Consider the following 27076-nt stretch of genomic DNA (forward strand, 5'->3'; position numbering starts at 1 on the left):
TTGGATCAAAATGAAAACAATTAGTTTGCATGCAAACTAATATGATACAATATATGGGGCTTCTTTAGTTAAGTCTACTTCAAAACTACATCCTGTGGTGCCCTGAGTGTTGATTTCGTGACTGTGTTTGTGGAGAAAATGTTGATTGAAACACACAATTTGAAGCAGTATAGCTATCCATTGTGTTTGTAAATCTTAACAATTATAAAAATATAAAACTAAATTAAAATATAAATATGATTATAAATTTAAAAAAAAAAAACTAATTAGATGACTTTCACTACATTCAATACAAGCACTTATAGGTATAATTACATTTTTTTTCAAAGAATTTAAAATGTAAAGCTTAAATTCCTTGCTAACGGCAATAAAACACGGCTTCCTTTTTATAAAAATACTTTTAGTTATTTTCTGACTTCCTATGGTCCATGCAAATAGATAATCACACAGACGTCACATTACTTCATGATTGACTACAATAGTAGCCAATCACCATTGTTTGAGAGGACTTCTTCAAAGGGAGATAGTTTCCAAACCTGCAGCGATTTATTATTGGAATAATTTATACGACGATATTGAATGGGAACATACTTGGCTTTTGCCTAGAAAATATTTATTAAGAAATAAAGTTAAAGAAGTCACACTCAAATTACTTCACAGGTGTTATCCTGTAAAGACAACAATGGTTAAATTTAAAATTAATATTGATATGTTATGTTCATTTTGTACAAATGCAGATGAAACTATTTCCCATTTGTTTTGGGAATGTTCTTACTCTCTCGGTTGACCTGAACAATTATATTAATTCTGAAGGTGAGCCATCATTGAAAATTGTTTTTAGACATATTTTGTTTGGCCTGTCCAACGTTGAAGAACGAGAAATGGATAAAAGATATATTATAAATGTTATTTTAATATTGGCAAAATTTCACATTCATTGTGGTAAATATGCTAATCAAAGACCAAATTTTCATGTTTAAGGATAATGTTTTCTTTATATTTGGCCGATTTAAGTTCCTGTTTGAACCCCAAGGCCATAAGGACCAAGAGACTTTGCAAACAGTACAGCTTGTGTTAAAATTAACCCCCACCTTTTTATTTATTATTTTTGTTGTTGTATATATGTTGATTGTATGTGAATTGTTCACTCTATGTTTGTATTTGTTTTAGTGTAAATAAAGTTTTTTGAAAAAAAAAAAGTAGCCAATCACGTTTCAAACAGTGCTTAACAGTGACCAATCGGAGAGCGAGGTTGATTGTTTGCGGAAACCAGTGCTCAGTCACTACACTTACATGTGATAGAGCTATTCTTGTTAAAATGCCCCGTTGACTACCATTATTTAAAATAAACACATCGAAGTCGTACGTTGAAGTTTTTAGTTTTACACTATAAGGTAATGACGCGTCTTACCTGTTCATTGTAACCTGTAACACTTCTTACTCCTTACTCGATAACCATGGACTGTCCAAACGGGGAGTTGGAGGTTAATATGAAGCCTCCAAAGCGACGCCGTACCGTGCATAATGGAGCCGAAACAGACCTTGAAGAACAAGAGGACCAGGAGAAGACTGCAGTGGACGTGGTGGGTGTGAAGACGCTCCTACTGACTGTTGCTCTGATTTTCCGAATACAACCTCCAAATTCCAAATAAATTGCATTTATTTTTTTAAGTAGGCTACACTAAAAGTGAGTTCATGAATAAGTCAGTGCCATATATACAGGTGGGTAGAGTAACCAAAGGTTTTACACAAGGAAGAGTAGCGTTACTTCAAAATAATATTACTCAAGTAAAAGTAAACGTAGTCATAAAAAAAAAAAAAAAAAAAAAAAAAAAAAATGCACTCAAGCACAAGTGAAGGAAGTATTATGTGAAAAGAATACTCAAGTAATGAGTAACATTGTGAGTAACTGCTTACAATGTTTGATTTTTTATAATAATAATAATAATACATTTTATTTATAACGCACTTTACATTTGAAAAACAAATCTCAAAGTGCACATTGCCCAAAAAAATAAATAAAAAGACGAAGAATAAAAGAGTAAAAGAGCAAATAGTAAAGTAAAAAGCAAAACGGACAGAAGCACAGGTAAAATCAGAAACCAATCACATAAAAATAAGACAGTCAAATAAAATTAGCTAGAATAAGCTTTTTTAAACAATGGTACAGTGGTACCGCTACATACAAAGTTAATTCGTTCCAGGACTTTGTAAATCAAAATGGTCGTATGTTGAGCAGGATTTTCCTATAAGAATACGTTATAATTCCATGAAGTCGTTCCACAGCCCAAAAACCTACACTAAAGTCTCAATAAACATTGATGGTACTAATGCATGTATCAATTACGAAGAGCAAAACAAATACATTATGAATAAAAATAGGAATAATGATGTAATAATAGCAATAATAATACCTGTAATAATGTAACAAACCGGGTTCTAATGTGGTGAATGTGTTTGCGAGGTGTACTTGAACGCATCGCGTGGCTGACTTGATTGAGCCATTTTAGTATCACTTTCACTTGAGACTAGTCACAAGTTGATGGAATAAATGATTAAAAACCTGACGAAGCTGGCGATTTCTTTGGCGATGTTACCACAATAATAATTGCCACCTTAACTTATAAAGACTGGCGAACGGAGGAGGACCATCATAGACCGTCTACAGTTGTATTCTTGAGAGAGCCATATCACGGATGCGCACCCCACGCTCATATTTTTCTATCATATTTATCTTTTTGTCAATGGTAACGTTAAGCATCACCTTTTTTCCTTTTTTTCACCACCTGCACTAGCATTGTTGGAATCCATGTTCAGTCCTCTCAAGGAAATCTGCCATGTATCCCTCTTGCGGGAAAAAATAAAGAAACTGCGATGCTATCATAGATCAGTGTATTTAGAGCGTGTCGTCGGATGTAGAAACAAATGGCGAGTCAAATTTTACGTCGGATGTCGAAAAGATTGTGCGTCAAAGCGATCGTATGTTGTGGTACCACTGTAATTTTTTTCTCAACACAAATTTATCTATATGAACTGTACCTATTGTACTGTACCTTTTGCATAACCACATTAAGCCAAAGAAATACAAACAAAAATCTCTGAATTCTGATGAGAGAACAAAATTACATAAATGAAGCATTATTCGTCCAAAGAGCATGAGTGCCCTCTAGTGGAGAAAACATTTCCTATTATGAAATTAAAAGGATAATATTTCTGGATTTCTGTGGTCAGTCGGTGTCAAATAAAAACTGAGCGAGTTTAAAATCCACACTTTCGAGTCATGTTGACGGTAGCGCTCTATGTCAAGTACTTAATTTTTTACGGTGCGTTAAAGACGCCACGTGATTGAACAGGTCGGCGTAATCATAGAATGACAAGCTTGAGTCTGATAGCTGTCATTGAGTCATGTGATTATTGTTGCGATGTCTTGGTGAAACTGGGAGAGCCATTGTTGGCATCATCTCTGGCAAAAAATTAAACTCTATTGCTCTATAAAGTAGAATAAAGGGGAAAAATGTAACGACTAGTGTAGCCCAAAGTAGCGGCGTAAGCGTAACGTTTCTTCTCCACAAATCCAATCAAGTAAAGGTAAAAAGTATGGCTTAGTAAAACTACTCTTGAAAGTACATTTTTCTTAAAAAGTTACGCAAGTAAATGTAACAGAGTAAATGTAACGTGTTACTATACACCTCTGCATATACAGTGCCCTCCATAATTATTGGCACCCCTGGTTAAGATGTGTTTTTTAGCTTCTAATATTTTTTTTTAATTCAAGTAATATGGGACCTTAATGAAAAAAAGAGAAAAATCCAACCTTCAATACAAGTGCATTTATTCAGTGGGGGAAAAAATCCCACATAAAGAAATAATTATTTGACATCAAATAATGTGTGTCACAATGATTAGCACCCCTGGTGTTAATACTACAACCCCCTTTTGCCAACAAAACAAGGTCTGGGGACTAAGATGGCCATGGGAGGAGCTTGATTTTGTGTCTGGTGAACCATTTCTGTTTCTGTCCCAGTTGAAGCCTGGGACCGTGTGCTTTGGTCAGATGAGACCAAGATTGCGCTTTTTGGCAACAAACACTCTAAGTGGGTCTGGCGTGCAACAAAAGATGCGCATGCTGAAAAGCACCTCATACCCACTGTGAAGTATGGGGGTGGGTCAGTGATGCTGTGGGGCTGTTTCGCTTATAATTATTTCTTTATGTGGGATTTTTTCCCCCACTGAATAAATGCACTTGTATTGAAGGTTGGATTTTTCTCATTTTTCCATTAAGGTCCCATATTATTTGAATAAAAAGAATTATTAGAAGCTAAAAAACACATCTTAACCAGGGGTTCCAATAATTATGGAGGGCACTGTACGTACAGTACAAGTTAGGTCATACCAACACGTGTTTCAACCTGGAAGTGGGCCGGAAACAGTTTATTGATAACACTTTTGGGAATTCTACATTCTACAATTTATTACAGTAATTCTTAGAGCTGGGAATCTCTGGGCACCTAACGATTCAATTACGATTACAATTCAGAGGCTCCGATTCGATTATAAAACGATTATTGATGCACCCCCCTCCTTTTTTTTTCTTTTTTTTTTTTTTTTTATATTTATTTTTTTAATTTTTTGTACATTAGTTCCAAAATGGTTCAAAAATACTCTCAGGCTAAACCACACTACTATTTCAGTAGTAGTATTTCAACATATAGCAGTAAACAAAAATAACATTAAATAAAAAACTCCAGTCCCCATTCTGTATCAGCAGCTTTAAACTACATTCAATTAATTTAATGTTGTGAATCAACCGTTAAATTTGTTAAAATTGCTCCCGTTATTCCATAATTTCCCTTTTGTCTACTTTCGACATGGGAAAGTTTTAAAACTATTTTAAAGATAGATTCAAGTCAATATTTTACCGATTTAGGAGTATTTTAGATAAAAAGTTAATTAGGTTTGCTTGGAAGGTTCGCTACAACAGCCTTGCAGGGAAGTGTACTACTTTAAGATGGCGGCCGTTTATAATGCCCGCATCTAGCTTTTTGTAGATGTGCTGCTAACACTACCAAATCTATATTGCATCTAGTCCTATATAAATGATATCCACCGTAACATTATATGGATGTACTTTGTAGCAGCTTTTCGGCAGCAGTCAGGTATGTTGTTGTGTTTTTTTATCTCGTTGCATGAGTTGAGCTAGAGCCGTGAGTTGAGCATTGGCATTACCCGAGGGGCCGGGTAATGGGAAGCATGATGTTTAGCTACTCTCGCTCCGTTCCGTCCCGAAGACCGCGCGGCGTGCTGAGTGTTGTGTACTTCCGCTTTACTTCGCATATTTCAATAATCGGAATTTGGATGTTTGTGAATCGTTCTCGAATCTTCCATGGCCGAATCGCGAATAATCTAAGAATCGGAAATTTTGCACACCTCTAGTAATTCTCATGTTCCCAAAATAAAATCGCACACTTCTTACATCAATACAATTGCATATTCACCTCAGTGGCTGCCACGCATGGTGATAGATGTTCAATTGATGCTAAATGGGAGGCGCTGCTAGCAAATAATCGCGATTAAATCTGACAAAATTAGAAGTACATTGTTATACATTTGGTGTATTGTTTTTTTCCATGGCGTCCTTACTGATTAGGCATGTGCCGGTATGAGATTTTGACGGTACGATAACCGTGAGCAAAAATACCGCGGTTTCACGGTATCACGGTATTGCAATTATAGCTCCAAAATTTTGAGATGTATGGGTTTAAAAAAAAAAAAAAAAAAAACTTTTTTCCATTGAACAGGTTTTTTTTTTCAGAACATATTTGCAGATTGGAACATGAATATAATGTGAAAATAAATTAATGTGAAAATAAATAAATTAACAAAAAATAACAAATATTTTATATAAAATTAAAATAAATAGAACCTAGACTATACCCACAGCCAGAGCTCAAGTTGCTCAATAATAGAGCAAGAACAAAATAATTGCTATAAAAAAGTAAGAACACTTCTAAATAAAATTTAAAATATATACTGTATGACTTTTTTTGAGGGGGAGAGCTGAAGTTTCGCCATTTTCAGCCACTGTGTCAACTCTCTTCTACATGATGTCATGCCTTTGTGTAAAAAGAACAAAGAATTCATAAGTTAATAAGTTAGGTAAAAATGTATAAGTTAGTTTTATAAGTTAGTTAAAATGTAAATATTGTTGAGGTTTCAAGGTTTCATCTAAAACAAAAAGTGAGGAGTGAGACCTCCTTTCGCAATTAGCGATCTTTGACGCGATCCTTTTTTTTCTCCCCCCTTCATTCAAGCTTGTTTCTCACTCAGCGGCTGTGAGACATAAAACGTCGACCAAGCTGCTCTCCCAGCTTAGCCTAGGCCAATACTTCTCAAATAGTGGGGCGCGCCCCCCTGGGGGGGCGCAGAGCGATGCCAGGGGGGGCGCATGTGACCTCGGGGAACATGTTTTTTTTTTTTTTTTTTTGCCGTACTGGAATAAAGTGTACTTGCACATCCACTCAGTAGGTGGCAGTGGCGCTCTCATTTTCAGAGTGCGCGCAGTATTTTTGAACTAAGGAAGAGCACTCAGCACACACAGACAACAGATATGAAGAGCAGTGTGCCACCGCCGTTTTCGAAAGCCGTTTTCCGACCGGACTCACTCACGCAGCGACCCACTGCCTTGTCCGGTTCTCACGTCGCCGCCCGAGAAGTGCCATTTTCGGCTTGGGATCGTCACGACGACCGCCCTCACCTACGGTTCTACCTCGGCCGCCGTGAATGCGCTTTTTTCGTGCCGTTTGCCTTTTAGCTTTGACTTTTAATACAGTGGGTGATGATGAAAGACCACTGTTTACTGTGTCTAAAAATAGTTATAGCAGACAGCCAGAAGCCAAATCAATTAAGACGCCACTTAAAGACATTAGACCCCAATCTCATTGTTAAGCCGCTTGATTTTTTCAGTGAAAACGTGCCGAATATTGCCAACAATCGTCCTGCTTTGTCAGTGTTATATCAGTAAACCAGTGAGCATTGTTAGCATGCTAATTGCAAAATAACTACATACCATTGCAAAGGAGGTAAATACTGTGAGTAGCAAAAATAAAAACTCTCCTGTCCAAGGACACTTTTTTTTTCTCTTTTATTCAGATTTGTTTTTTTCGGTCAAATTTTTTGGCACATTGTCCTCATGAGTGAATGTTTCTAATCAATTTTAATTTGTTATTATTTACTGATTTTATTACATTTTATTTTTCTGTATCAAATGGTCAAAAATGTACCTTGAGTGTATTTTTTAGTTGGATGTGATTTTTTTTTTAAATTCAGGCAAATTGATGCACGTCAAGTCTTCTCTGTTACAAACAAAACAATGTTAATAAAGTTATACTTTATTATAAGTTGATCTATGTTACTTTTTTTCTTTATTAGAAAAAAAGGACACAATGTTAGGCAGATGCGTATTTATAATAGTAATTTTATAGACAAATGATACTATTTACACTGGCGGCAGAGAGTTTGGGGGGGCGCGAAACATTTTTCTTCTTCCTTGGGGGGGCGTGACAGAAAATAATTGAGAAGCACTGGCCTAGGCTAACATTCGTCTTTGTAAGTTTTAGTTAGTTTGTATATTGAATTTGAAAGGAAAATGCATGTTTTGTTTTTGGCGACCTTTTCCATGGTGCTACTGCTATCCTGTTGAACCTACTCACATGTGGAAAAATACAATTGTATAACGTTTTAAATGTATTCATTTGTATATTTCACCACGATTTGAGAGCTCAATAAATTGAAGAAAAGTACGCCTTGTGTTTCGAGGGTTGGTTTTTGGGTTTGCTGGCTGTTTAGCAGAATAGCGTTACTGACACTCACGGCAACAAACGGGAAGGGTGAGCGCTGCCGCACCAAGCCACTTCGGCTGCATTTTGGCACATGAAAAATAGCGAATACCGTACTAAGGTATGACGGAAAATTTTAGTGGTTTTGAAACCGCGACGTTTTCACACCACGGTAAACCGTGAAACCGGTAACCGGCACATGTCTATTACTGATGCATTTTATCTTCTGCTGCAGAGTATCATTATGCCTGTGTACAACGCCTCCTGTTGGCTTGATGAGTGTCTGCAAGCAATATTAGACCAAGACTTCACTGGGAGCATGGAACTATCCGTTTTTGATGACGCAAGCACTGTAGGTTTCATTTGTTTACCTTTCTACATATTTGCTTTGACTTGAATTTTCTATAAAATTTCAGCATGCATTCACTCTCTTTAAAAGCTAAAAATGTTGTGTCCAAAAATGTTCCTCAATGCAATATGCATTAATATAATGTATTTTTTAAAATCCGTCAATGAATGTACAGTATCAATCTAGCCTAGATGTATCAATTTGTTTGACCTCAAGGATGACTCCAGAAAAGTGGTGGACGCCTGGAAGCAGAGGTTTGAGGGAAAGGGCATCTCGGTGGTGGTCAGTGGCCACAACTCGGACCAACCAAGAGGAGGTCTGTTGTGTTGTTCAATCCTCGTTAGAGGCAATTGTTTTCCAGAATGATGCGTGACCTAAAAGTTTAGTCTTTAAACACAAAAACACATTCACACACTGAGATTTGTACAAATGTTGTCTAAATTAATTCCACTTTGATATTTTAGCTACACACCATCTAATGTGCAACTTCATTGGCTGAGGCTAGAATTGTCTGATATTACCGGGTAACTGATAATATTGGCCGATAAAAGCATTTTTTAAATATCAAATAATGCTGTCATTGGTATTTCATTATTGGATTTCGATCGTGTCCGATCACGTCATTTTCAAAGTATCGGAATCGGTAAAAAAATATCGGACATGCCTTTCTTTAATATATATATATTTTTTATTTAAATCGTTTTCTAATTGTATTTAACGTTACAGACAAAATATCTTACAGTCATCCAGAGTAGTTTTGGCTTAAAGTAGGGCTATCAAATTTATTGCGTTAACGGCGGTAATTAATTTTTTTTAATTAATCACATTAAATAATTATCGCATGCGCTGCACGACCCACTCACGCATTGTCGCGTACAATCTATAAAGACGCCGTTTTACCTATAGATAGCGCTAAAAGCAGCGTATAATGAGTAGAGAGAATTTTGACAGCCTTTGGAGCCATTTTTTATGTGGCTAAAGCCTTACAATACCTCGCTCAGCAATTAAAAGTAACGTGGGAAGCAATGTGGGGAAGAATGGTAAAGGTAGTAGTTGATCATTTTCTTAACACCCTTAGTTCTTTCCCAACGCAGAGAAGATATATCAATTGGTGCCCCTACGCACAGTCATGGTTGCACTTCCCATCATGCATTTGGGCAGAGGTTAAATGGCTGCAGTATCATTTACTGAAAGCTCAACAAATACAATAGATGGCAATATTTAGTCACAATATACAAAGTCACATTTATCCTTTAAGAATTACAAGTCTTTCTATCCGTGGATCCCTCTCACAGAAAGAATGTTAATAATGTAAATGCCATCTTGAAGATTTATTGTCATAATAAACAAATACAGTACTTATGTACTGTATGTTGAATGTATATATTCGTCCGAGTTTTATTCATTTTTTTCTTAATGCATTGCCAAAATGTATATGATCGGGGAAATTATCGAGAATGATTGGAATTGAATCGGGAGCAAAAAAAAAAAAAAAAAAGCAATTGGATCGGGTAATATTGGGATCGGCAGATACTCAAACTAAAACGATCGGGATTGGATCGGGAGCAAATAAACATGATCGGGACAATCCTAATTTGGGCCACTATGTATGTTGTCTCCCATCTGATTAGAGAAGCCTTCTGCCTTTAAAAATGGCTGGCCATAGCTTAACACAGTAATTATGATTAATGACCACTCAGATGTCTCCAAATTAAGATGCTTGAGATTTGTTATGTTAGCAGACCCTTTAAATTCATGGTGCAAAAAATAAATGATCAATAAATGACTGAAAATAATGAATTATAAACTCATTACATATTACTACTGCCTTGCCAGAAAGAAATTCACTAAGAAAAGTAATGAAATACAAAAAAAAGTGCAAAAACACAACAAAATGCATTTTGGGAATGACTCATTGACAATTAATTGTCTGGACTTGTCGTTGTCTTTCGCTTGCCTGTATAGACCCTACCCACGTGACGTCACAACTCCTTCCTCCTGACTGGTGCCGCCCAATTGTCCGTCAACACATCATGTTTACCTGTTACGGCTACGTACATTCCTCCTATTTACGACGTGTTTTTCTGCTCGTTAATATTAATAATCAAAATGGTGAAGGCGTGTGTGGCGGTCGGTTGCAATAACAGAGAAGATAGACGGAGAAGACGGAGAGACTTGAAGTTCTACCGGATTCCGAGAGACCCGGAGAGAAGTGAGCGAGATGGGCTGCTGCAATTCGACGAGAAAACTGGGCTCCAAACGATTACCACAGATTATGTAGTAGTCATTTTATATCTGGTAAGATGAATTTAATATATATTTAGAGGGTTTTGGGCTGACAACCACAATTAAGATCATTGCTAGGCTAATCGCCGACAACATACACGTATGTATGTAGTGAGAGTGCTATCGCTAAACCATATAAACATTAAAAGCCCTAACTCCATTGACAAACGACATGAAATACATTAGACTTGACAGTGGATGTTAGCAATAACAAAAGATTTTGAATTGAAAATTTCGTAACTCACCTTTCCAAGCACAAGATAGATTCCTGCCGAATTTTCGTGGACGAGGACCTGTTTCACCCAACCAGCAACGAAGTATATATAAGCCTCCAAACTCTTAAAGTTTTTCAAACTTTCGTGAGAATAGGCTGATTTTGTGTGGACAAGATAGTTGTACATATCAGGCTAGCTAGCAGATGTCAGGCAAATACGGCGGAGACAGTGGGTCGAAAAACATAGATTTAGGCATCAAATATGGATCTGGCGAATGGATAAACTGAAGCTTTTCCACATAACGCCTTTTATGCAACGCATCAAGTGAGTTTACGGCATTTGAAAGCACCGGGTCTTCCATGAAATGCATTATAAATTGCTCGATCAATTGAGACCATTGATAATACAGACACAAAATGACGGACAAGGGGGCGGAACCATACAGCGAGCACGTGATTTTGTGACGTCGGTGGGTAGGGTCTATATGTAATGCTTTGTCGTCACCTTCCTTTTAATTAGGGACATTATGGCTCATTTACTTAAATTGTATGGAACATTAATACATTATACTAGAACCATAACATATTAAATCCACGACCGCATATCTGTAACGGTTTGATATCGGTATCTGATTTCTGGAGTTGTACTATATTGGAGTTGGACTATATTGGGATATCGGTTAAAAAGTCATTATCGGACAACACTAGCTAAGGAGGTATCAAGAATTTATGATGATTAATTATGCACGCTCACTTCTCTAGCTTTAAGCAGATTATATATTTTTTCATACCTAAAGTCATACTTAATGATTAATCCGTTTCAGAATTACATATTTTACATGGAAATCTAAAATATTGATCATTTTTCTTCTAGTGGGACATGCAAAGAATAAGGCCATTGCACAGAGCTCTGGAAAATACTTGTGTTTTCAGGATGCGGTAAGTGTGTGCAGGCTTATGTTCTTTCTATTAAAACGTCAGTTGTCTTCTGAGGTCCGACTTGGAAAAACTTAATGGAAAAGCGGTCTGGAGCGTTCGGTCACTAATCAATTTAGGTTGACCTCATCGCTTATTCTACTGTATGCATTTTAACTGCACGTAAAGGCTTTTCTTCCTTCCAGTGGAAGGTGACCATGAAAAAAAATAGTGCCTGATAGTCCAATAGAGTTCTAATAAAATAGTTAAACAATTTCTTAGATCAGCTTGCTTGTACTTGTCTCTTCTTGACACATTTCGAGTCGTAGAGACTTCAATGTTGTCAAGTAGAAGTTATTCTTTAAGACTTTATTTGACGACAGCCACATGTTAAATGTTGTTACAAGTGTGATCTTTTCCAGTCAATTTGCATGATCATGTCGAGAAGCTCAAATCCAGATGAGGATTAAAGAATGCTTTTTGTCCAATTATAGATAATTAATTTTAATACAGTCAAGGTTTTAAAATAGTAAATGAACATTGAGACACTATTTTTGTTTGCATCCTAACTCACGTTAGAAATTAAGTGTGAATTCTAATACTAAGTGTGTTGCAGGATGACGTTATGTTACCTCAAAGAGTTCGCCTGCAGTTTGAGGCATCTGTCCTTCATTCAAGCTCTGTGAGTTCTTCCAATAAGTGTTCGGTCATTGACTTCCCTCCTGTTTTGTTGTCCTTCCTTTTTAATCCTATACTTTCTGTTGTCTGGCCTCCACACTAATACCTCAGTCACAGGGCACTATCATGTGTTTGCATTCTGCTTTAATGTTTTTTTCATCGGAAGTTAACCAAATCCTAACCTTAGTAATATATTTGCACAATGAGAACAACTGTTTTGATGTGCCACAATATTGGCATGCAGAACAGTACCGGTTTCTGGTGTTGATGAGTTCTGTGGCCCTAAAGGTCAGGGGTTAGGGGTCATGTGTGTGAGGGAAGTGAAGGAGACAGCACAGAGACAGCAGGCCTGCCGCCCTGCGCAAACAGCCTGTCCCTTTCTGCTACGCCTGTCTTTTTTTTTTTTTTTTTCACTTGACAGCAATGAGTCTAAATGCAAAACAGCTTTCTGGTTTTATTCTATCAAGAATCACAGCTTCTCCCATCTGCTTTGGGTTGACTGTAGAGTTTGGGTCGGCATTGAGGCAAAAAAATATCAAAGTCTTAAGTAAAATGACTAAAGAGGTGATCTGATTATGAAACACCATTTCCATTAAAACATAACTGCTGAAAATGTTTATATTAGGGCTGTCAAAATTATCGCGTTAACGGGCGGTAATTAATTTTTTAAATTAATCACGTTAAAATAGTTGACGCAATTAACGCACAAATGCCCCGCTCAAACAGATTAAAACACAGTGAATGTGTACTTGTTGTGTTTTTCGGACTTTTGCCGCCCTCTGCTGGTGCTTGGGTGCGACTGATTTTATAGGCTTCAGCACCCATGAGCATTGTGTAAGTAATTATTGACATCAACAATATCGGGCTACTAGTTTATTTTTTGATTGAAAATTTTACAAATCTTATTAAAACGAAAACATGAAGAGGGGTTTTAATATAAAATTTCTATAACTTGTACTAACATTTATCTTTTTAGAACTACAAGTCTTTCTATCCATGTATCGCTTTAACAGAATGTTAATAATGGTAATGCCATCTTGTTGATTTATTGTTATAATAAACAAATACAGTACATATGTACCGTATGTTGAATGTATATATCCATCATGTGTCTTATCTTTCCATTCCAACAATAATTTACAGAAAAATATGGCATATTTTATAGATTGTTTGAATTGCGATTAATTGCGATTAATTACGATTAATTAATTTTTAAGCTATAATTAACTCGATTAAAAATTTTAATCGTTTGACACCCCTAGTTTTTATACATAAAAAAATTCAAGAAATGTTCATCTTTGAAGAATAATTGATCACATTATTAAGAAGAGATGGAACTTTGGAGGATTAAGGCCAAAGTATAATTTTACCACTTGTGCAGAGAGTTAAAAACAAAAGTGATGTAATTTTTACGTACCAAAGTTTTCGGACTAGAAGGCACACTGGATTATTCATGTGCCGTATCTTTTAACGGGTACCACGGATAGAAAGACATTTCTTAAATGATAAATGTTAGTGCAAGTTATAATAATTTGATATTAAAACCACTCTTAATGTTTTTGTTTTGATAAAATTTTTAAAATTTTAAATAAATAAATAAAGTAGTAGCTCGCCATTGTTGTTGACGTCACAGGGCGGTGACGTCACATGGCCACGCTGCCGTACTTCAAGGTGTCTATGTAAGGTAGTGATTTAAATGCACCACAAAGTGTCAATGGCAAGTTTTAAATTAATAAGAGATCGAACCAATGAGTGTGTTTTGTCCCTCGACTGACGCCGTAGTTTCCTGTTTAGTTTGGGTCCGTTGTGATTTTCGTTAATTTGAGTGTCGTCCTAACAACAAAACGACTCCCGATAATGGCTCCCAGCATCATAGTTTGTATATTGTGACTAAATATTGCCATTCAGTGTATTTGTTGAGCTAAACGAGCTGCTAAAAATTTTAAATTGAGTTTGACCAAAGTCTGAATGACTTTTATGTGTAATTTGAATGTCTATTTGGATTTTGAATTTGTGAACGCCAGTTCTCTTTGCACTGGTGTATAACTGTCACAATGGGCCTCATTAATACAGATTGAAGCACTTATTTTTTAACACTATTTTTTTAGAGATATGAATATTATTTTTGTTGTATTTTCACTATATGATACTTATGTTTGTTGTGAAGGAATTGCCAAAGCTTATGCCAATAAACGGCACGGTCCGAACTACGAATCTGACCGCCTATGTCCATTCTCCTTTCTCTCTCCCTTACACCCAGAGGTGAAAGTGGGTGGGAACGGTCAGGAACGCAGTTCCGGTATAAGATTCAGGGCCGTGCATGCACGTCAAACGTGCATGTTTTCTGAAACAGCAAAAAGAAAAAAAAAAGGGGCAATGCAACAGAAAATGGATCATTTATTCTTAGTCTTTTTATTTTTATTATCTTTTTTACATGGCAATGTGCACTTTGAGATTTGTTTTTCAAATGTAAAGTGCGTTATAAATAAAATGTATTATTATTATCTTTAATTTTAATATACACCCCATGTTCTTAAGTAGCTAAAATTGAGATTTGGCATTTAGTACGTGAGAAAATGAGAGAAAATAAAAATTAGGAGATGGCGGATGGGGTCATAACTGTTTTTGTTAACTTTTATTTTGCAAATCATTGAAAAAATACTGAATGAAAATCAGTTTTTGTATGTGTTATAGAATAACTGACCAAAACAGTTTCTTTGCATTTAAGTAGTTTTGCCCCCATCCAAAAGAAAAAATAAAAATAAATAAATAAAATTTCTGCCTCCGTGGCGACCTTTACGTTGGGGAGTTCCGGCAAGAAATTCTGACCACTTTCACCCCTGCTTACACCCCACTCTGGGTGAAAGGAAAACTACGGCGTCAGTCAAGGGACAAAACGCACTAATTGGTTTGATCCGTAATTAATTTAAAACACGTCATTGACACCTAGTGGCGTATTTAAATCACTACCTTATATAATCAAAGAGTGACAAGGTTTTTTGTGGCACGTGGAATTCCGGCAGCGTGCCCATGTGACGTCACCGCCTTGCAACTTTAACAACAATGGCGACCTGCTAGTTAAAATAGTTTTACAAATTTTATTGAAGAAAAAACAGTGAGAAGGGTTTTAAAATCAAATTATTATAACTCATAATAAGATGTGTCTTTTAAGACCTACATGTCCTTCTATCCGTGGTTCCCTTTAACATTGTTATTATTGTTTTATTTATTTATTTATTTGTTATTGTGCTATTATTTTATTTATTGGTTTGATGAATGATAAATATGTGACTTAAGCACATTGCTGAGGAAGTATAATACAGTAAGGCAGACCGAAATAACTCTGTGAACTGAAATAATATGTTTGTAATCATTAAACACTATCAGAATTTATACAGAAAGTGCACTAGATTATAAAATGCACTGTCAGTTTTTGGAAAAATTGAACATTTTAAATACTAGTCTGAAAAATACAGTAATCCTTCTCTAACAAGAAACTAACAAACACTGTAAGTTTTATGGCTAATACATTTATCACCATAAACAGTATTTTGAAATGTTAAAAAAAGGGGCACAAAATCATCACGACATCTGTTTTTGAGTATTTTTAGGTTTTTTTTAGTTTTTTTTGTGACCTTTTTCAAATCCCATGTCACAACAACATTTAGATGTTATATTGTACCCAATGTACCACTGAATGTAATTTCGTTTGATGTTTTTAAAAATATATTTACAAACTTTATTTGAAAAGAAACCATGTTGACCTTCTTATGAATGTGTGTTTTCATTACAGTTGATAGGCTGTAGAGTTCGACGCGATCCAGAAGGATCCACGGAACGTTACACACGCTGGATCAACACAATCACTCAAGATCAACTACTAACACAAGTAAACACTCTGAGTTCACTGCAATCTCTTTTGTGTGGGCCTTTCTAAGGGGTCATGTGGCAGGCTGCAAGCAGGTCAGTTTAAAACAGGATATTTACCTGCCCCTTGCCGTTTCCACGGATATTTGCAAATGGAATGGACGTGAGCTACAGGATCGCTGGCGACCTTTCTATAACTCAGAGGAAGTGGGTCACGTTGCCATCTGTCAGTAGTGGAAAGTGCTGGTAGTGGAATTGTGAAGTTTTGCAAACACAACTGTAATGTGAGTTTACGGAGCAGCTTCCATCTGCAGAGGACATCTGGGTATGCTTATACTGTAGTGCTGCAATAGTACGTGATGTCCACATTCACAGTGCCAAAATATTAACGTTTAATCCAGATGGTGTGTATTTCTTTTGACGAGTAGGGAGCAAACGAAGTGAGTCAATTAGAGCAGTGATCGCCAACCATAGAGTACCATACCATACAACCATACCAGTATGTGGCGTATTTGCTACCAGGCCGCAGAGAAATCATGAATAATTTGTTAACGACCGCAATCTGGCAATCTCTCCCTTTTGACAAATCCGAGAAGGGATTTTTGTACGTCGCCCTCTCGTAGTTGGCCACCATTACTGGGATGTTTGCACACCGATAACAGCACAGCGTCAGTCAATGTAAACAGTAATGTTAGCTGCTGTTGGCTGTGTGCTGCAGGCGGAGACATTTTTGGACAGCTTTTTTATGGGGAAAAGGCCACCTGCTGAGCCAGAAGTGGAGCCTACAACCAAATCCATTCTGCATAATATGTTGTTAAAAGCTAGAAAACGAGGCAACAAAAGCGAATGCACTGAGAGCATCGTACCTCAGAAGCTAAGAAACCTTTCACGATTGGAGAAGAACTTATGATGCCTTCGACCAAGGATATTTGCTATCAAGTTTTAGGAGAAGCCTCTGTTAAAAAAGGTTGATTCAGCGTATGGTGAGTTACATTTTCCCTGCACTTAATGTCCATTTTTAGCAATGCCGTGTTATTTAATATTTACTGTGATTTTCTGCCACACATTGCCGGTCCAGGTTGGGGTCCGCTGAATTAGAGAACAAAACTCTTGAAGACAGTCAATTATTTCACTGCTTAATAGTGAAGAATTTCCGCAGGGAAACGGCTGCCTACATTAGAAGAAAAATAATAGGAGCTCCTGGAAAATATGGGCCATTTTTAGTAGGGGTAGGAAACTCTTGGTACCTTAGAATACGATACAATTTGCGATACAAAGCTCACATTAACGATGATCTCACGATATGGTGATCCGACGAATATCGATAAATTGGTCAGGAAAGCATTCTAGGATATTGTATAAAACAACTAATAAACAGAAAATCAAGCTATTTTCATCCTTCTGCTGTGAATTGGAATTAAGCCTTAACGATATATCGTTTAAACATCGCCATCGCGATGTGCGCATGCGCGATAGTCCCATCGCAAGGACGTGCGATAGTTTTTTTATTTTTGTTTTTCCAATCCACAAACCTGTGTTCTGTTTCATTCGCTCGCACAGCCTCTCTCACCCCCTTTCCCAGCTCTCAGTCACTGCGGCCTTTGCTTATTAGAGTTAACGATGGCTTTGATCTGGCCAAAGAAGCCGGACAGCAATCTGTCAATCATCGTTTAACTTGTTAAACAGTTTCTGCAAGGAAGCGCGGGCTGGAATGAATGTGTGTGTCTGTGGGGGGAGAATGTGGAGACGTTCGAGACATATAAAATAAACGCCAGAAGTGATTATGAGGAGTTTGTAATTTCTACATGTCACTCCAAGAGTCACAGCCATGTTAGGTAAATAGAAGCATTTAATAAAGCCAAGCATTTTTCTACTACAGTACTTTATTCTTGCTTAAAAATGATTCAGTGGGACAGTTATGTTTAAAACTGATCATAATTATTACATTTGAAGTGCTTAAAAAGTATTTATTATAATATATTTATACATACATTTATTGAAATCATACTTTGGGGGAAAAAAGTGAGAAAAAACATGTCTTATATGTATCTCTTTCGAGTTAGATCTGAATAGATACATTGAGCGCGCACACACACACACACACACACCCCCACCCACACACACACAAAAATGGGGGGTATGCGCTACTTTGCGTTTTTTCACTTATCGCCGCGGGTTCAGGTCCCTATTTACTGCGAAAAACGATGGAATACTGTACACTGTGGTCATGATGAGTCATCCAAAGTCTTTCCAAACAGCTATTCAAGTCATCTAGTAAAATTTCTTAAAAAAAAATATATATATATAAGTATTTTTTAATATCGCAATATAATATCGCAATATATCGCAAACCCCCCAAAAATCGCAGCAATAGTTTTTTCCAATGTCGTTCAGGCCTAATTGGAATGAGTTTATCACTAGTAGACATCCAATCCGTTTGAGCTGGGAGGGTATTTCTTTTCAACATTTGTTCATTCGCTGCCATCCCTCCCGATTCAAACGAATTGGAAGTCTATGGCGGCCAATGGCAACAAATGAGTTTAATTTTGAGCGCATTCCAGGCCATTTGATGCTCATTTTTGGTCACTTTGTGTTGATTTTGGGGCAGTTATGGGTGACTTACTGTTGATTTGGGGGAATTTATGGGCCACTTCCGGTATATTCTGGGTTACAGAACAGGAATTGACCCAATAATCTCCCCAAATGAGTAGGCAATGACTCAAACTCTACAGAAAGTGACCCGTGAATGCCCTAAAATTAACAAAAAGCAACCTGTAAGCTTCCCAACGGTATATCGATTCTTGGCAGGAGTATATCAATAACCTTTTGGGATACAAAGTATCACGATATATCACCATTTCGATAATTTGTCACTTCCCTAATTCGTAGTGTAGTGGTGCAGAGTTGTAAAATGTTTATTTGACCGCATACGCGTCCTGTGTAATTAACAATAAAGGGGTTGTCAGTTAAGATTGGGTCCAGTTCACCCACCATAATGAACCTAATCAAAAAATAAATTTAAAATATTTTATGATTATTAATTGAAGAGCCGCAATCACACTGAAACTAATAATTTTGATGATTGCATCTTCGTTAAGTTTTTAAAAAAGGAGGTAACAACTGCCTCTGTAAATAGAATTTGAGTTATGAACAATAAGCAACTATGCTGTCAAATAGCATCGTGACATCTACCTTTGGTGCGTCCTGGAAATATCCAGTAAGCGAGTTTTATGAGAAGCACTCTAAAGAAATGTGTGTTTGTTGTGTCCCCATATTATTACAAATAAAAAATGTGAGCAAGACAAATAGATAGACTATACTGCATTTCAATTTATGTAATAATGGAATGCAGTTTTGGAACTACTGTTGCTGTCTGAGCAAAACACACTGTCACTAGGGCGACAGGTTCTCTTCCACACACGCATCTGCATGAAGCCTTACCAGGCTTTCATGGATATTTATATGATATCATATTTCATGAGAATGTGATCATTCCTACATTCTGTAGCCTCAAAACTAATTGCTACCTTTGCGCTTATCTTTCTCTACATTCTGTGTCTTTGCTTGGGCTGGCCGGGTCAAGAAGCAGAGTCAAGGTAGATGTAAACCAGAGATTTACTCAGGGTGGTGCTTGCTTAACTTGATCCAGAGCAGCGCTCTTGAGTGTTCATCTGCAGGACATTAGGTATGGTTATCAATAACCTCCCCAACCCTGCTCACTAGTCACGTCCAGCACCGTTCTCATGCTTTCTCACATTTTATTCATCCGATTCATGCATTTGGCCTTAGTTTACATCTGTAAAGTGTTGAAATATTGCAACAGAAGAGCCAAATGTACGTCGGTGAATGCACATAAACACACAAGTGCCCATATTTAAATGATTACCTCCAGCTGACTGAGGTTTTTGCAATGTTTTTCATCTGTGATGATTTAAGACAATCAATTGTATGCACATAAAGGTTAAGTGCACACATTTACATATGGTGTGAAATAGTGAGCAACCGAGGAAGGAACGGATTAACCTGAAATGACCCCAACACGCTAAACGTGACAACCGTCACCGGATGCTCAGGATAGAAGGTTGGAAAAAAGAATAATGAGAAGTTGTAAAGCATTGAGGTATAGGTCAGGGAAGATATTGATATACAGCTCATAATGCGGTTTCAGGGGGGTTCAGGATAAGCTGCCAAGGAAAAGAAGAAGCCAAAACATAGATATTAGTCTTTGTTTTCCTTGTACATTCCAGAATCATACACCTCTGCTCGAGAGCACGCTTTTAGCCAAGGGGAGAATTTCTCACCGGCCCCTTTATTAGATACACCTTCCTGGTCGTTGGACCCAATTTTGCCTTCAGAGCTGCCTCAATCCTTTGTGGTATAGATTCCTCAGTTTGGTTTGTATTGACATGACAGCATCACACAGTTGCTACAGATTTGTCAGCTGCACATCGGTGAAGTGAATCTCCCGTTCCACCACATCCTGAAGGTGCTCATTTGGACTTAGATCTGATGTCTGTGGAGGGCATTTGAGAATGGTGTTCAATAAACCAGTCTGAGATGATTCAAGCATTATAAAATGACTCGTTATCCTGCTGGAAGGGCCAATAAGAAGATGGGAACACTGTGGTCATAGAGGGATGGACATGGTGAGCAACAATACTCAGCTAGGATGTGGCGTTGCAACTATTGGCACTTGGGGCACAAAGTATGACAAGAAATATCCCCATGATTATTACGCAGCCACCACCGGCCTGAACTGTTGATATGATGCAAGGCAGGATGAATCCATGCGGTCATGTTGTTGATTGAATTTGAGACCCAACAGACCAGGCAACATTTATCCAATCTTATTTTGTCAAACTTTGGTGAGCCTGTCAAATATGGATTCCTGTCCAATCCAGATGGCAAAATGAGCAGTTAATACTGTATCTGTATCTATGTTGTTAATAACGGCGTTACTAACGGCGTTATTTTTTTCAGTAGTGATTAATCTAATCAATTACTTTTCTCATCTTGGCAACGCCATTACCGTTACTGAGGCGGGAAAGGCGTGCGTTACTATGCGCACGAAAAGTCTGAGAGAGACGTACTCACGAAGACAAGAGAGCAGAGCAGGAGTGGGGACGCCGTTGCAAACGCGATGCTAGGTTGCTCCATAAGACCTGATTGTAGCCGATAGCCTACAAACTAGGCCCACATGATGCTACGTTAGATATCACATACTATAGAACCAGATGCAAATGACAGACAGGATGGCATTAGCAAGATATACTTTATACACTGATCTAGATGCGTTAGTAAACAGCCGCCATCTTAAAGCAGTAGACATTTTAAGGAGACTCTGTTGTAGAGAACCTTCCTAGCAAAGCTAAGTAAAATGCTCCTAAATCGGCAAAATCTTAAACTTAAATCTATCTTTAAATGATGAAACAGTTTTAAAACTTACACATGTCGAAAGTTGACAGAAGGGAACTAATGCAATAATGGGAGCAATTTTAACAACTTTAACGGTTTATTCAGAACATTGTTTTTTTTTCGTTTTTTGTTTTTTGTTTTTTTTTTGTGAAAGAGAGAAAAAAAAAATCATGAGAAAAAAAACATGAAAATTATCACTAGTTACTTTGCCAAGTAATTAATTACTTTTACATTCGGGTAACTGAGTTACTAACGCAATTGCTTTTTGGGAGAAGTAATTTGTAACTGTAATTAATTACTTTTTTTAAAGTAAGATTAACAACACTGATCTATACACATTTTAATGTATATCTTTTGGTGATTGATGTCATGCTCTATGTTCTTGTACCTAGGTATACACATCTCATGGACCAACAGTTATAATGCCAACATGGTTCTGCTCAAGAGATTGGTTTCTAACTGTTGGATGTTTCAACGAGGAGGGAAAGGTTAGACACCAGTTTTTCACTCCAGATTGTGTTACTTCTACTGAGCAAACACACTGTTTAAATTCTGAAGTTTAGTCCTTTTTTAGTGAACAGAATCATGCAAAAATATTTAACCCCAATTTATTGAAACTTTGAAATGCTTATATAGCATATTAATGACAAAATTTTCTGTTGCAGTAATTAAGTGGTAATTCTATTCTTCTCTTCCATTCATTGTCACCAGGGAGTCCCTGAGGATTTGATCTTCTTTTACCAGAGTCTTCGGCAAGGAGGGCTTGTCACCAGAGTAGACCACTGCTTGGTGGTGTACCGTTACCATGAGAAGGCCACCACACACTCCGTCAAAGAGTCAGTTTCACTCGTGCTCAAGCGAATATACTTGAACATGGTGTTGATCCTTCAAATTCAACTACTCACAGCTGCCCACTGGCATCCCAGAGTCCCTCAGATCAACACATACACTGTACATGCAATCCATCACTTTCCTACAATGCGTTCAGGAACGTCAAACTCTAACCCCTTTCGTTTTTTTTTTGTTTGTTTTTTTTTTACTTTTTTTCTCAAGATGTGTACGCAGTATTCAACCGATCATCATCTTCTCTGTCTGTCATCATGTGTTATCCGTCTTATTTGAGGAAGCCTATATTTAGCTCGCCTTGCTTACTCTACACCCAACACCCCACTCTAAGTTCCTTAACACCCAAACCCCATTTGCTACTTCCTCTGACAAATGAAACCATCATCTTCCAAAGCCTCGCTCACAAAAAGTAATTTTAGACCACATTTGTGAGGTGAGAAGTTTTTCCAACAAAATTTAAGATGGTGCCAAAGACATACTGAGTTGGTGTGTGTATGAATGTGATGCGTTTCTCTAATGGGAAATACAAAGCCAATTCCAAAACTGTTGGGACGCTATTCAAACTGCGAATAAAAATCACTTTAAGGGAAAAATATGATTTTAAATATCATGGTGTCAACAAATCTAAAAAAATTTTTTTTTTTAAATAGTAGACCGTTACCCCCAATGATTCGCAGGATGATGGTAAACTAACATCAGAAAGGTGTTTTCTAGTGAAAATTTTCAGTTTGAAGTTATCCTCATCTAAGGAGCATAACATGTTCAAAAGCTTCAAAAATCTAGAAAAATCCATTTCCATCTTATTGATTTATAATTGTATTTATTCCTAAAACTAGATAACGATTTGTTTTAAATGCAGTAATTATAATTAATTCAAAATGTTTATAATTGTAATTGAGACCTGGTGTCCTCATTTGTGCATACAGTGGTATAAGAGTATCTGAACCTTTTGGAATTTCTCACATTTCTGCATAAAATCATCATCAAATGTGAGCTGATCTTTGTCAAAATCACACCGATGGAAAAAAACTGTGTCTGCTTTAAGTAAAACCACCCAAACATTTATAAGTTTTCATATTTTAATGAGGATAGCATACAAACAATGACAGAAGGGGGAAAATAAGTAAGTGAACTCTCTGCCTAAGCAGACTTATTGAGCAATTGAAACCAATTTTTACGAAACAATTTAAGTCAGGTGTGTGCCCACTCACTGATGAGTGGTTCAAAGCTGTCCTACCCACTATAAAATACACACCTGGTTAGAATTGTCTTGTTGAGAAGCATTGTCTGATGTGCATCATAGCTCGGACAAAAGAGCTGTCTGAAGACCTGCGATCAATGATTGTTGATTTGTATAAAGCTGGGAAAGGACACAAAACCATCTCTAAAAGTCTGGATGTTCATCAATTGACAGTCAAAGAAGTTATCTACAAACGGAGTGAGTTTGGCACCGTCACGTCTCTCCCAGGGAGTGGCCGTCCACCCAAGATGACGCCGAGAGTTCAGCGCAGAATACTCAGGAGGAAGCCACTGCTGTCTAAAAAAGAACATTGTTGCTTGTTTAATGTTCGCAAAAAGGCACTTGGGACACTCCACAAAAGTTTTGGCAAAATATTTTGTGGACTAATGAAACCAAAGTTGAATTGTTTGGGAGTAACACACAACGTTTTGTGTGGAGGAAAAATGGAACAGCTCACCAACATCAACACCTCATCCCCACCGTGAAGCATGGTGGAAAAAGCATCATTATTTGGGGCTGTTTTGCTGCCTCAGGGCCTGGACAACTTGTAATCATTAATGAAAGAATGAATTAAAAAGTAAATAAGGATGTTTTGCAGGAAAACCTGCGGCCGTCTGTCAGACAGTTGTAGCTAGAAAAAGGATGGATACTGTAACAAGACAATGATCCAAAACACAGTCAACTTCAGATTTGTTTCAGAAGAACAAAATACACGTTCTGGAGTGACCACATTCTGGAGTCAAAGGCTAGACTAGATCCCTATTGAGATGCTGTGGCATGACCTAAAGACAGCGATTCATGCCAGATATCCCAGGAATCTTGCTGAACTACAGCAGTTTTGTATAGAAGAATGGGCCAAGATTAGTCCTGATCGATGTGCCAGAGTGATCTGCAGCTACAGGATACAAGTTACTGTTGCCAAAGGGGGGGACTACAAAATATTAAATGTGATAGTTCACTTACTTATTTTTCCTCTTATATACTATCCTCATTAAAATATGAACACCTATAAATGTTTGGGTGGTTTTAGTTAAAGCAGAAACTGTTTTTTTCATCTGTGTGATTTTGACAAAGATCAGATCACATTTGATGGTGATTTTATGCAGAAATGTGAGAATTCCAAAATGTTCAGATACTTTTTCATATTACTGTATAACCTTTTGGATCATGTTGGCCATACTCGCATACTAGATGTTAATATTGTGACCTACATGACCCAAAATGTGATGTCCACATGCATGGATGTCAGCTTCTTATGGGGTTACGTTTTTTTGTTTTAGCTTATCAAATATAGTCACTTGCTCCATAAAAAAAACATATGAATGTGGATGGAGATAATAAGGTTTAACATACGGTATTTCTCTTTATGCATTTTCTGTTGTCAGGGAAACCCTTTGGAAACTGCGTGTGGAATTCCTTCAGGAGCGAGTCATTTGCACGTGGGAAAACTTTACCATATGGAATGCTGGAAAACAAGGTCGTAAGCTGTACCGATGCCTTGACGCCACAAATCAGAAGAAAGTATGTCGTTAAGTCGTATAATGTATTATCAAGAGTACTCAAGTATACTAAGTATCCATTTGCTGTTATGTCCTTTTTTAAGGTGAGAGCTTTCTGTGATGTGGACAAGAACAAAATTAATAAGGGTTTTTACACATATGAGGACTCCAAGGTGAGGTTAATTACAAGCAAACACTTTACATCAGTGCGCTTACAGCAATTACTGATATTGTTATGACACCTCCTTTTAGGAACGACCGAAGCCAAAAATTCCAATTCTGCATTACAAAGATGCGTCACCCCCTTTTATCATCTGTGTCAAAATGGTGAGTTGAAAATGTTTTCGCTTTCTGACCCACAGCTCTGCAATTTGAGTTAACGACATAATAAGCGAGGGCGTGTGTCTGGCACAGGACGTAGCATACAGGAGGTCTGCAGGAAATGGGTAGAGGCAGCAGCCTGATCTTTGATCACATGGCGCTTGTATAAACATCAACAAAGCAGCTCATCTAAAATCAACCTTGTCAAATTTTGAAAACATGTCTTGCAAATTCCACCTTCTAAAGTGCACGCAGATGCAAAAACAAAGGAATGACAATGTAATTCAGACTGCCAGGTGACAAACAGCCTGTTTATTGCTTAGATTTAGACATCAAATCTACACTGACCCCGATACTAATTGGTCAATTATGGGAATTAGACATGGAGTGGATATAATTTTCTCTGCCAAACACATGGACTCAATCCCAAATTTGTCAGCTAAATGCCACATTGTTCATAAAATCATAACAACAACAGGATGTCTAAACTGCTTGCAAGCTACAGTTTGCATTGGTTTCTGTTTGTCCAATGCTAATTTTTTTACAATTTCGAGCATTAAAATACTTCAATAGAACTTTGACGGAAGGAAATCATCGGGACTGCTTGAGAAATCTTAGTTTTGAAAAAAGAAAAAAAAAGTACATCTAATGAAGTTTTGTGAAAACATGTTGCATTTTTCTTTTTTGTTAGTCCCCCCCTCCTCTCATGCAATGTCTCTGATGTGTCTAGGACATGACAGGTGGTGTTCTAGAAGAAAACCTCAACTCATTACAGTTAAAAGAAGGAGTAGACTTCTATCATTTCAACTGACTGCTCGGAGCGAAATCTTGTAAGTTCAACATCATCTGCCCAATTGTACATTTTACCCAAAGGATGCTCTTCCAAGTTGTAAACACAGGGCAGAAAACACAGACAAGACTGAAAAAGCAGTTTCTGCTCTTGCACCCCTCTTTAAAATAAACTGCTGTATTTTAAGCCAAAAGAACTGTTGTGTTTGAAAGAACAATATGTCTAGATGCTGTCATAGCAGATTCATGGTGCACTCAGCCTCTGAACTATTTTTAATTTGTCCGTTTTACCCTGAAAACCCCCGTTTACAGACGTCGTGCAACCGTTTTTGTTTCAACCTAGCCATAAAAACAAGGTAAGTAATTATATTTATTACTCTAAATGTCATTTTTAGCTTAGAATCATTCATTGATGTCTATTATTTAGTTTAAAAAAACGACTTTAAAAAATGATTCACTCGCATATTTTAAACGTTTAAACAAATTACGTCACAATGAAAAATTTGGCGTCTGTAAAAAAAGTCACGGATATACACGGATAACTAGGCCTGTCGCGATAACAAATTTTAGTGTGCGATAATTTATCTAATAAATTATTGCGCCCCCCCCCCCCCCCCAATTTTTTTTAAACCAATTTACAAAAACACAGGGAGAATACAGTATATATTAATAGATCAAGTACACCCATTTAAACGCAATAAATGTTTACTCTTAAATTAAAAAATAATATCAAACACTAAAACTAAATTTTGACTGTGCGTCCCGGGCTGTTGGAGGACGGGTATCGATAAGCGTTTGCTTTTTCCCGTCTTTCCTTTGTCT

General features: G+C 37.1%; 1 protein-coding gene across 4 annotated transcripts; it reads left to right on the forward strand.

Moving 5' to 3' along the window:
• Window positions 1–1271: 1271 nt before the first annotated feature.
• b3gntl1 (UDP-GlcNAc:betaGal beta-1,3-N-acetylglucosaminyltransferase-like 1) lies at window positions 1272–26543 on the forward strand. 4 transcript variants are annotated; one of them, XM_057844425.1, is made up of 12 exons: window positions 1272–1583; window positions 8071–8187; window positions 8401–8500; window positions 11559–11623; window positions 12216–12281; window positions 16071–16166; window positions 21952–22047; window positions 22271–22395; window positions 25031–25166; window positions 25249–25317; window positions 25397–25471; window positions 26196–26543. In XM_057844425.1, the coding sequence occupies exons 1-12, from the start codon at window positions 1458–1460 to the stop codon at window positions 26274–26276; spliced, it is 1152 nt and encodes a 383-aa protein (XP_057700408.1). In that variant the 5' UTR covers window positions 1272–1457; the 3' UTR covers window positions 26277–26543. The 4 variants fall into 4 exon arrangements, with proteins under 4 accessions (XP_057700408.1, XP_057700409.1, XP_057700410.1 ...); XM_057844428.1 differs by lacking the exon at window positions 1272–1583 and adding an exon at window positions 6165–6759; XM_057844426.1 differs by lacking the exon at window positions 12216–12281.
• The last annotated feature ends 533 nt before the right edge of the window (window positions 26544–27076 follow it).

The sequence above is a fragment of the Corythoichthys intestinalis genome, chromosome 8 (assembly GCF_030265065.1).
Source record: "Corythoichthys intestinalis isolate RoL2023-P3 chromosome 8, ASM3026506v1, whole genome shotgun sequence".
Taxonomy (NCBI): Eukaryota; Metazoa; Chordata; class Actinopteri; order Syngnathiformes; family Syngnathidae; genus Corythoichthys; species Corythoichthys intestinalis.

Excerpts from the sequence above, each read along its gene's own strand:
- b3gntl1 (XM_057844425.1), top strand. The coding sequence starts at position 1,458 with ATGGACTGTCCAAACGGGGAGTTGGAGGTTAATATGAAGCCTCCAAAG. Across the intron at positions 22,048-22,270 it reads GTTTCAACGAGGAGGGAAAG|GGAGTCCCTGAGGATTTGAT; the intron begins GTTAGACACCAG and ends CATTGTCACCAG. Across the intron at positions 25,318-25,396 it reads ACACATATGAGGACTCCAAG|GAACGACCGAAGCCAAAAAT; the intron begins GTGAGGTTAATT and ends ACCTCCTTTTAG.